This window comes from the organism of the source record quoted next, unplaced genomic scaffold, assembly GCF_019419815.1.
Source record: "Pyrus x bretschneideri cultivar Hongxiangsu unplaced genomic scaffold, Pyrus_bretschneideri_v1 Contig31, whole genome shotgun sequence".
Classification (NCBI taxonomy): domain Eukaryota; kingdom Viridiplantae; phylum Streptophyta; class Magnoliopsida; order Rosales; family Rosaceae; genus Pyrus; species Pyrus x bretschneideri.
Window position 1 is genome coordinate 2,898,690 of NW_025999624.1, and position 12,269 is coordinate 2,910,958.

Here is a 12,269-nt window from a genome sequence, read left to right on the forward strand (position 1 = left end):
GAATAATTGCTGGAAATATATTTGATCTTGGTTTTGCACAGCTTGCAGAAGTTTTCTCAAATGAGGGTATGTGCTTTTTTGTTAGTTGTCAAAACCTTATCCCTCGACCTTAGGTTATAGATGACTTGGATGCGGCAATGGATGTGTGTGTAAGATCTGCGTGCAGGCATTCGAGTGCATTAGACCATGGACAAATGGTGTACTCTACCTACTCTATGAATTCACTTGAAAATGAAGCTGTGGTTGTTGGAAATTTGTGAAGGGGGGTGAATCAGCAACAAAACAGTAGGGTGAATTACTGGCAATCAAGGCTTTGTTCCATTATGGAGTCTTCTACAAAAGAAATTGCTTTTGATCAGCATTGGCAATATGCACTACAAGGTGGAATTGACAAGTTTGCGGGTGTTATTGGCCTTACTTTTGGTCCTAGGGGAAGGAATGTTGCATTAGATAAGTGTGGTAGTCCTAAAGTTGTGAATGAGGGAGTCAAATTTGGCAGAGCTATTGAGTTACCACACGACATTGGAACTATTGGTGAAGCACGAATTAGAGAGGTATTCAGCAAGACCAATGACTTTGAGGGTGACAGAATAACAAATACATTGAAGAGAAGGAGTGAATGCACTAAGGGTACCTATTTGGATTTTGCATGCTCTCTCGAAGGTCACCTGGAAAGCAATTTTGGTGCTTTGGCTATTGATTTACACGCTGATTTTTCTTTGTTTTTCACTAGAAAATTTGATTTTTGGCCTGTTTGGGATTAGGGAGATACATCAGCTAAAGCTGTCAAGCTGGTACTCTATTTTTAGTACAAGGATGGCAAGCAAATGGGTGTTTTTGTGAATCTATTTTGGGAATCATCAAATGGAAGGGATTTGCTTGGTTGTTGCCAAAAGTGGAGTGAATTTGAACACCGAATTGCAACCCTTGAGTTTGATCGTGATAAGAAATCCACGGGTGTAATGGTCAACTCTATTTCAAGAAAGAAGTCATTGCTAATGAAGGGTGCTGTAGAGAATTTGCTTGAGAAAAGCACTAAGGTTCAGTTGCTTGATGACACTGTTGTACCATTGGATGATAGCTCAAGTAACTATATCGTGCAAGCTTTTCGTGAGATGTCAACTAGTGCTTTGAAACCACTGAATGATGCACCTGTTTTGAAACTCGCTAATATTGGGATTGCAATGAGCATAACTGGAATTGAGAACATATCCATCAGAAGGGAATGTGCTGCTGCTTTCAAACAAGTTTCCACATTCAAATTTTTTAGCCTTGTGGACAAGGCTAGTTTTCAAGGGGGAAGTATTGTTATGAATCCATAATAGGTCTCAATTGTGATTGTCTTAATCGATGATTTAGAGAGTTAATGGGGGGTTTATGCTTTAGTTTTTAGTATTAAGGACTGTTAAATATGCCAGCTGGCATTTTAAGGGGTGGAATCTGAATAAAAGCTAGCCTAGCTCCTAGAAAACAAATGAGATGAGAATTTACACAAAAGAAATTAAATACAAAAATATTTGGAGCTCTGCTCCTTCATCTTCCTTCCCTCTTCTTCTCTATCCTATGTGTTACTTGCTTGTGAACACGAAAAATTCCTGAAACAAGAAACAAGAATACGTGTACAAAATAATATTTTGTGTTTAATGATTTTGGGGTTACGATCTCTCTCAAATTTGGTCCTCTGATTCTATCTTCGTAGGGTGTAGGTTTGTGGATGAGTTGTTGATCCAAAGGGCCGTCGGGGCTTGATCTAAGGATGAACAGTTGATGAATGGATCTTCAAGGGGCGTTGGGCTTGATCTTGAAGAATGGGTGTATGGGTTTGTTGAGGTTGTTGATCCAAAGGGCCGTTGGGGCTTGATCTTAGGATGAACGGATGATGAATGATAAACACTTTCTTCAAGGGGCCGTCGGGGCTTGATCTTGAGTTGGTGGGAGTTCTTCAAGGGCCGTTGGGGCTTGATCTTGAAGGAGGATTTGACGAAGAACCAAGAGTGCTTTCTTGATCCTTCGGGATTTTCTTGAGAGCTTTAGAACTTTAAGGCTTCAAGGTTTTGGTGTGTGTGGATGAGTTGCTGATCCAAAGGGCCGTCGAGGCTTGATCTAAGGATGAACAGTTGATGAATGGATCTTCAAGGGGCGTTGGGCTTGATCTTGAAGAATGGGTGTATGGGTTTGTTGAGGTTGTTGATCCAAAGGGCCGTTGGGGCTTGATCTTAGGATGAACGGATGATGAATGATGAACACTTTCTTCAAGGGCCGTCGGGGCTTGATCTTGAATAATGGTTGTGTGAATTTCTTCAAGGGCTTTTGGGCTTGATCTTGAAGGTTGATGGATGAGCGGATCTTCAAGGGCTTTTGGGCTTAATCTTGAAGAACGATTGGATGTGTGGATTTGTTGAGGTTGTTGATCCAAAGGGCCGTTGGGGCTTGATCTTAGGATGAACGATGAACACTTTCTTCAAGGGCCGTCAGGGCTTGATCTTGAATTGGTGGAAGTTCTTCAAGGGCCGTCGGGGCTTGATCTTGAAGGAGGATTTGACGAAGAATGAAGAGGGCTTTCTTGATTCTTCGGGATTCTTGGGAATTTGGGGGTTGGATGCTTGAGAGCTTTAGAGTTTCAAAGCTTCAAGGATTTTGGATGTGTGGGGAGTATTCTCTTCCATTTTGGGAGTAGAGAAATGTATTTGTGAATTGGTTTTTTTTCCTCTTGATAGAGAAGCCTATTTATAGGCTTTGAGAGTGAATCACCACCATCCATTTTTTTGGTGAAGTGAGTGGATGTTGTAGGTGAAGTAAGTGTGTGAGGTTGGTGAAGTAAATGGAGTTGGTAGGTGAAGTAAGTGTGTGAGGTTGGTGAAGTAAATGGAGTTGGTGGATGAAGTAAGTGGATGTTGTAGGTGAAGTAAATGGAGTTGGTAGGTGAAGTAAGTGTGTGAGGTTGGTGAAGTAAATGGAGTTGGTGGGTGAAGTAAGTGGATGTTGTAGGTGAAGTAAATGGAGTTGGTAGGTGAAGTAAGTGTGTGAGGTTGGTGAAGTAAATGGAAGTTGTAGGTGAAATGAGTGTGTGATGTAGGTGAAATAAATAAATGTTGTAATTTTAATACCTTGGTTAACATTTATTTCACTGAAATTTCGATGTCTACAAAGTTGATTAAGGGCCGAGAGATTTAGATCTTATCATCTGGAACAATGGTTCGATCTGGATGAAATTGAGTTAATCTGTTCCATCCCAATTAGCTATGAGGGATGTGAAGATCAGTTGATTTGACACTGTACAAATAAATGTGTGTATGGCGTCAAAACTGGATATGAGGTGGCAATGGATTTTTTAAAAAACGATGAGCTCTATAAAAAGGGAATGGGTGTGAGTAGTACCTGCCGAACTAGCTGCTATATGTGGAAGCAAATATGGTATTTGTCGGTCCCAAACAAAATGACAAATTTTATTTGGAAGTGTTGTAACAATGCCACAATGGTGAGAAGGAATTTGGAAAAATGACGAATGAAGGTGTGTAACCTTTGTGCGTTCCGTGAAAGGGAGAATGAGACAGTGGAGCATATCCTATTCTATTGCGAGTTTTGTAGGGCTTTCTGGTTATCTTGCGACGTTCAACTAAACTTTGCCAATCTCGAATGTACGAACTTTATTCTTGCTAGAATCATATATGCCAACGGTTTCGAAAACATGAGAGAAGAAGCGAGATTAAAGAAGGAATCGTCTTCGATTTATGGAGGACCTGGAAATGCAGAAACGATACAGTGTTTAAAGTGATTAAGTGTGATCCCGTTGAGGCTATGTAAATATGGAAAATAAGGATTGAAGAGTTTAAGAAAGCAATAGGAGTGGAATCGCAGGCCAATAATGGCCTACATACTGCTATGATGCCTGCCAACAAAGAAAAATCATATGTGGATGGAAATGGCCGGAAGAAACCAAGCTTTTGGGTGCTCAAGGTTAATTGTGATGCAGCGTGGGATTCAAAAACTAAGAAAGGAGGAGTTGGTTGGGTCGTACGAATTTTTGCGGGCATGTGGCATTTCTCAGGTGGCACGGGAGGCCTGTTTTTCCCTTCTGCAGTGGCGGGGGAGGTTGCTGGGGTGAGAGCAACTCCATACGCCTGTTTGAAGGAAGGGATCACAGGAATTATTGTGGTATCTGATGCTAAGATTGTCCTAAACATGATCACAAGAGAATTACAATTGGGAGCTGCGGATGTTGGTGTCTTGGAGTTCGCATACTCTCCTCATCGTGCCAACAACACTGCGCATGTAGTTGCAGCAGATGTCCTCAAGGCAGAAGAAAATGTAATGTGGGATTGTATCGGTTCTGATTTTCTTTTCAATATTCTGGCAAAGGATCTAAACATATCTATTCAAATTTAATAAGTTCCATCTTTCTGTCTAAAACAAAAACAAATTTAATCAAAGGCAAATTAGTCAAATGCAATCGGATTAAATTAATTATTCTCAAGCTCTCATAGAATGTCTCTTAACCCAGGCCACTTTTCTTTCTCCTCTTCATTTTCACAAACCGTCAATGAGATTAATTTAAAAGCAACTTAGTCTTCCATTATCGGCAGACATGGAGTTAAATTTGATTTTGGCTTCTAGATTGAACAGAAGACGTATGGTCCCCAAGTTTCTCTTTACTGCAGTGTGAAATTGAGGTCAAGCTTACACCTTGAATCCACTTTAGGTATTTTTTTCTAGAAACTTCCAAAACAGTAAAGTTGAGTTTGTTCAAGTTCGACATGTCGTTGTAACGATGTGAATAAAATTATCGTTACCTCAGTGGATAAAAATTGTTCATGAATAAAGCATTCAGGTTCTATTAGATATAGTTTGGTTTAAATTAACATAAAAACTTTGGGAAACCATCGGTGTCGTGTTTTAAGAATATCTCGGATTTCTTTGGCGTTTATGCGTAACTTCGGGTTCAAATTATGAACCGCAAGTTCATGGGTCGGTACAAGCAAAGCAAATGTATCACAAAATCGAAAAAATATTAGGCTTACGAATGCTGTTGGGTTGCAGGATAGGCCACAGGCAGGAAGCCCATCCACAGGAACTGAGCTGTTTTGGTTTGGGTGCAGGGTAGGCCTTAGCCTAAAGAAGAAGAAGCTGGTGCCCAGGTCCAAGGCTTGGGCTAGGTGTTATGCAGGGTGGTTTAGAGGCCCACAACTAGCTGGGTTGCAGATGGGTTGAGCGCAAGGAAAACAATTAGGGGTCCCAGGCTCAAAACTGGGCTGAACTGCTGCATGCAAGCTAGAAGAAGGTCGCCAGGGCTTGGTAGGCCGAGCGCGAGAAAATTCCAATGGAACTTTTGTGGTGCAGGCCGAGTGTAGACGAAGCTAAAAAAAACTTGAGTTTGTGCTGAGGTTAGCCCAGCAGCTCGGTTAAGAGCGGCTCCGCTCCAACGGTTCAAATGACTTCAGGCCATGGCTCGTTTGCTCGGCGACGCGGCTCAAACAGCTTCAAACCGTAGCTCGCGCGGTTAAGGTAGAAACCCCTAAATTTTGACTTTGTGCCTCTTTTCTTTGGTTTCTCAAACAATCATTAAATTCCCAATATAATATAATAGAATAACGTGACTACAATTTAAGCGGAATCTATAATTCAAAATGCAAAGTTGAGATACATGCATCTTAGTGAATGTTTCATGCAATCAAGGCTGAAAATATGTGGACAATTTAGACCGCTTTTTAGAAGAATTGAGATTGTATGATGAAAATTGTGAACTGGTTTATAATAGAAAATATCCTTCAAATTCCTTAAGGTAGTGTCAAAAGCGTACTTGATAACGTGTTATGACCAATTTACTGAAGGGAGAGAAGGAGGTGCAGCATCAGAGAGACAAAAGCGGGGAACTTATAGATGATATTTCCCCTACAATAGTACCATTATTTATAGTAAACCGTGAGGAGAGAAAAACTTGCTCTCAAAATAGTACAAAACCTAATAAGAAAGAATTACTAGATTACATAGGAATTCTAGACCATTTTACCAAAAATGCATAATTACAATGCTAAGGAGACTTTCTCAAAAGTGGGACGCTATATGAACTCTTTGCCACCAATGGCGAAGCTATAGAGGAGCAAAGAGGGGCGGCCGCCCCTCCTCTCGCTAGAAATGAAGCCCAGGAGCGAGTAGCCGCCCCTCTAGTCCATCGAAAATTTTGTAGGTGAGGGATATGTTTTCTTCTGCTACTATGCACGGTGGCTCTTTTTTCTAAAATGTTCAAGCCCAAAACGAAAGGAAGACACGGTGTCCTTTGATTTAACGAAAAAAACTATATAATACAATATGGGGACCACCCCATTAAACCCAACGTGGCTTTTTCAATGAAAAAATATATAATACAATATGGGGACCACTCGACCCCATTAATCCTTCATTCTCCCAATCCCAAATTCCCAATCCCCTCACCCAAATCAATTATTCTGCCTAGATTACCCCCTTCCCTTCCAGCCTTCAAGCCAAGGCCAGCGTCTTCCAGTTCCAAACCAAGTCAGCAGCTTCTGCTTCAAAGCTGGATTTTAAAGCCAATTTTTAAGTTAAATTTTTAGTTTTTATAATTTAAATTCCTAATTGATAATTTAATATGAAAATGTGTTTAATTGATTTGGAATTATAGCTCATGGTATTAATTATTAATTATTGATATGAATTATAATCATGAATGAAATGGCTTATTATTGATGAATTGAATTAATGATTATTGAATAATTTATGTGATTATTGATATTGATTAATTAAATTGTTAGTTTAATTAGTTATTAGTCATATAGTAGACTGTACTATAATATTAAGTGTCTAAGATTTTTTTTTTTCATTATACAGTTACGTAATGGAACAAAACTACAATAAGCAGTGTTATGAATATTCTAAAACACCACTGCATAGCAAAATGGAAATCCATTGTTAAGTGATAGCTTGGTTTTTTACATTGAAAGAGATGTTTTTACTTTTATTAATAATGAAATTACTATGCTATGTTTTTATGACTTGAAACCTCGCCCGCAGAATTGTAACTATATTTCTTTGTATTGATACATTATAAATGACATTAATATTGTCTAACATGTGAAAGGATTTGGTTGTGTATTTTTTTTTTATTATTAACACTTTTAAATTTCTCCCCTCCCCTCATTTATTCCTAGCTTCGCCATTGTCTGCCACCTCATATTTTTTGCACAATATTTTTTAACGTTGACATAAAATTTAATGTTAAACTGTAAAATGACAAAGAGTCTATAAATAATCTTAATTTGAGAGAGCCTCGTTTCCTCTTACCAGCAGAACAAGTCATCGTGTCGTAAAAGGAGTTGTGGCGGAGAATCTTCAGCAGTTCTTCAATTCAACAGTCTACCTACTCTTACGTACTATACATAGTTAGCATTTAATAAAATTTACTTTCAGCAAGTACTTGGTTGGGAAGTTATAATGAATGAAAATTATTAATCCTAGTGCGGGTAGATCCCACCATTCTCTAACAAATAATAATTTAATTCCCAATCGTTTGTCAAAAAAAAAATAATAATAATATATATATAATTTTTTTGTTTAAAATTTAAAACGTTTGTTAGATATTTTATATCTTATGAACATAATAAAAAATAAAAAATAAAACAAAAAGGGTTCTTGTGACACACCCCGACCCAGAAAGTCCACTTGGACCCTGAATCGAGCTGTGCTGGGCGACACCTGGAAGGTGACGAAGCCATAAAATGTGATAGTGCATAAAAAGTGAATAAATTTGAATCTAAAAGTGTCTAAGTACCAGAGTGCGCTACGAGTGGGAGCGAACTCATTTCACACGCGATGTCAAAGCATAAGTAAGGTACAGTAATGTGGGTAAGAATCATACCCTAAAAAAATATCCATCAATACTAAGATTCGCCACAGATTCTTGTCGATACAAACTCAGCAGCTAAAACCTAGAGGGCACCAAACAGAAGGTGTGAGTAAGCAATAAAACCAAGCTTCCCAAAGTTATTACCTCTCTAAAAGTAATGCCCCTAAATGTAAAACCCGTATCGTTTTCCATAAGACAATACAACATATATACATATATCCAAACCATACTCAGAAATGACCAACACCACAGTTTGCCATCAACTCCACCATACATTAATAAGTAGGCCAAATGAACTAAATCAATACAAAGTGATATATCAGTTAGAGTCATCTAAAATGACTTGTACAACTTATCCATATCTTATCAATCATGGCTAGCATATAAGTCGGAGTCACCTATAGTGACCTGTACGACTTATCCATATCTCATCAATCCTGGCTAGCATACAAGTCGGAGTCACCTATAGTGACTTGTACGACTTATCCACATCTCATCAATCATGGCTAGCATATAAGTCGGAGTCACCTATAGTGACCTGTACGACTTATCCACATCTCATCAATCATGGCTAGCCAATAGCTCAATAAGTATACTTGTACACGAGTCGGAGTCACCTACGAGTCGGAAGTATACGCTCAAGTGCTACGACAGGACTGGGTGTAAATAAATACGCTCAAGTGCTACGATCACGTGAAGACTGGGCGAATAATCACGGGTCACCTACGAGTCGGAACCACCTAAAGTGGTCTGTACGACAAGACTGTGCACCTACCTTGAATCCAATGTGAGCGTAAGGTGCGAGAGGTGAACATCACGTGAAGGACTGTGCCCTGGCCACGGGCGGAAGCACTAACACCGGGGTGCAGGTTTATGAGCTCTCAATGCATCTCAATATAACATGTGGAACTCATGGCAACCAGTACGACAGTATCGAAGTTGCCTAACACATAACTGTAGTCATGCTATAACTCAATCGATTCAACTAATACCATAAACTCACCTGAACTTACCTAGGTGTCCTGAGTTCACCTTTGCACTTGAAAGCATTCCCAATAATTATATGCAAGTAATATACATATAGATATACCATGATGCAATCTAATACTCAACCATGTCGTAGCATTTTCAATTATAAACAATACAGTGCGAAGTGTACAATCAATAACGCCCTACTCCCAAACTACTTATTTTCAGGAATAATTATCCATGACAACCCAATTAACACTAATTTAACAAACTAATTCATAAAACTAAAACTTGCCTTTACCAATTTCCTTCGCATTACTCAATTTCCCAAGCAAGGCTTTTGTCTCAAATATTTTATGGCTGCATCTAACGTCTCGTTAGACTGCCTACGTACCCTAGACAGGGATCAAACCATTCGTAGTTCATATAGTACTTCAAGCATTCACAATAATTATATATGAAAGTAATATGCCTAATCAATTTAAAAGTGTCGATAGAACTCTCAATAATATGTATGATAAAAAGGAAAAGATGTACTCACCTGGAGTCCACGCTATGATTCTCTAGCGCACGCATCGAGGCGTCCTGAATGATTGGTCCCTGTGACCAATTATCAAATCACATCTCAGAACTCTTATCTGTAGAATATGTAATTCACATAAAACACAACCTCAACGACATTCTAAAATAGCTTGAGACCCATTGACCACAAGTCAACCGTCGATCAAAGATCGACGGTAGGGTTTACAACCCTGTATAACTTGACCCGGAAGATCTGCATATCAGATTTCCAATCCGCAACTCCCAACGATCCACAATATGTTTCTAGAATAACATATTAAAATTTCATTATGATCCAACGGTCAGATCTCCGCCAATTGCTTAAAACAAGTGGTCGTGAACATTTATTTTACTAACTTACAAATCCAATTTAGGAAGATCCGTAAGTCGGATTTCCGATCCATAAATTCCTATGATCTTTAAATATTACGTATTATAATGTATCCAATTTTGGTGACGATCCAACGGTCGGATCATCAATTCACATTTTTATCAAGTAACGTATCGTAACGAATTTAGGTTCCAACTATCAACCTACGTCATTCAAATGACAAAACTGAATTCAAGACATTTGACATAGCCTAAAAATAGCATTAGTGGCCCACTGGTCACGCGCCGCCGCGGGTGGCGGTCGGCCGCCCCGACTCGCCGGAAAATCCAACTATTTCCAAAAATTCTCAAACTTCACAGAAATGAAGATCTCAGTGAGTGGAGCAACTTTCATACCTGCCACGAAGTCCAAAAGTGGACGAAAGATGGTCAATTTTGCCCACAAAGCCGGCGGGTGCCTAAAACTTCCCGACGTCGATTTGTCGTCTACGGTGGTCCAACGGGGTCAAGGTTGGTTGGGTTTTGCTCCTGGGATGATGGGCTACAAAGCCCAAGTTGTGGCATCGGCCATCGCTTTGCCGATTTGCCGAAAAATCGAAAAGGGTGGCCGGAGCACCATTGATTTTCGTCAACTTTCGTGGCCTCAAACCGCCTCATACCATGGTTAATCAAGGTGGTTCTTGGGTGGGTTTTGTAGAGGAGAATGAGAGCTTCAAGATGGTGGTGGTGGCATCGAAAAAATCTACCGGAGTTGGCCGGAATCGGCCTTGGAAAATGGGTGGTCGCGAGTGGGAAAAACCCACGGGAAAGCTGGGATTTTTTTTTTTTTTTTTTTTTTCTTTTCTTTCCTTTTTCTGATTGGGCTTCACCTTAAATAACCAATTTCTGATTGGGGATTTAATTTAATTAACACTAAACCTTGAATAACCAATTTTGAACGTCCGTAACTATACTGTTATAATCCGGACTCGCAAACGGCTTTCGCCTATGCGTTCACATCCACGAGTATTACGAGAATATGTTAAAAGAATAAGTCATACGTCTCTCTAGACGATGGTCAACAGAAGTCAAAGTCCTTGCCTCTAGGGCAATTTCGTAAATTCACGCTTTTAAAATAAAATAAAAACGTAAAATTTGGAACGGGTTGTCACATCTTGGCTAAAATCTGTAATAAGATTATTTTTTTTTTTTTTGTTTAAACCTAGAAGGTTTTTTTGTTTGTTTTGTTTTTGTTTTTTTTTTGTTTTTTTTTTTTTTTTTTTTCGAGTCGAGCAATAGTGTTAGTAAGTTAGAAGTCAGATAGCTATTAACGGGGTTCGAACCTACACTGTCATGCAAGAACACAACACCTTCCACCACCTAGAAGGGTTCTTGACTATTTAGATTTTACATGATAACCAAGCAGTGCTATAATAAATTGGTTATATGTTTATTTAATGGCTTGTTGAGGTAGATAATGTAGAGAAGCAAAAAGAATATGTGGCAGGGGTAGATTAAAAACAAGATGTGGTACAGCCTTACTAAAACTACCTCACATTAAAGTTAAGCAATACAAAAGTGTTCGGTAAAAATAAAATATCTTGCTTATTTTAAAACTTATGGACTCCAGACAACAACTTTTAAAGTAGCCTGCAGATTGCTTTTGAAAGTTGATTTAATAAAAAGTAGAGTTGAGCATTTAATGAATATTTTTAATTCTTATAATACCCGCATTAGTTTTTTAAAATAACATTATTTTTCATTCTATACACATTTATTCATTGGACAAAAGTAATCGCCGTCACCTACCACTACATACACCGCAACTTCCATTACAACCACAATCTTTACCTTGCCACCACCACCACTACCACCATAACGGCCACCACAACCACAACATCCACTGTCACCACTAACACAACCACAACTGCCAACACAACCACGACCACAACTGCCGCCATCGCCACCACCATTACCACTGCCACCACAACCACCACCACATCTACCACCATTCTTACATTTGTACCCAAACCACCTCACCCCAATTGACATCGCCAAGATACCCTTACCTCTGTCGCTATCATCATCACTAGCACCACCACCATTAATGTGTTAGCGAAATGTCATTTTTAGTCTTGATGAAATTGTACCTACAAAACAAATAACACCTTTGATCAAAGACCAAAACCTCACGTGCTAGGGGTTTGGCCAATGGATCTCTACTGCCTACGTTCAGTAACTCTGAAAAGAATGAGTGTTTAGGGTTTGTATGCATAGCAAAAACTTACCAAAGTTTGGTGGAGATGAGGCATTTATAGGGAGGTGGCGGGGCTAGATGTAGGATTTAGCCCTATACGTGGCGACTTCATATTGGGCAAAGTTATGTTATCCGTATGATGAATGAAGAAATAATATCCCAAGATATTAGTTAGGAGATAATATCTTAGGATGATGATGGAGGTATCCTTGATTGTTTGTGATGAGGATTCATTACTTGTTTGAGTTGATCTTCAATTAGGAATGTATTAAAGATATGATCGGGTAATTAATCCTATCTTTAATGCCTTTGACT

The 12,269-nt window shown here is 39.1% G+C and overlaps 1 protein-coding gene across 1 annotated transcript; it reads left to right on the plus strand.

Annotated features, from left to right (window-relative positions):
• The first annotated feature begins 323 nt into the window (after positions 1-323).
• LOC125480036 (ruBisCO large subunit-binding protein subunit alpha, chloroplastic-like) lies at positions 324-1,322 on the plus strand. The gene is made up of 3 exons (XM_048590250.1): positions 324-630; positions 734-794; positions 872-1,322. Exons 1-3 carry the CDS (start codon positions 324-326, stop codon positions 1,320-1,322), a joined length of 819 nt encoding a protein of 272 aa, XP_048446207.1.
• The last annotated feature ends 10,947 nt before the right edge of the window (positions 1,323-12,269 follow it).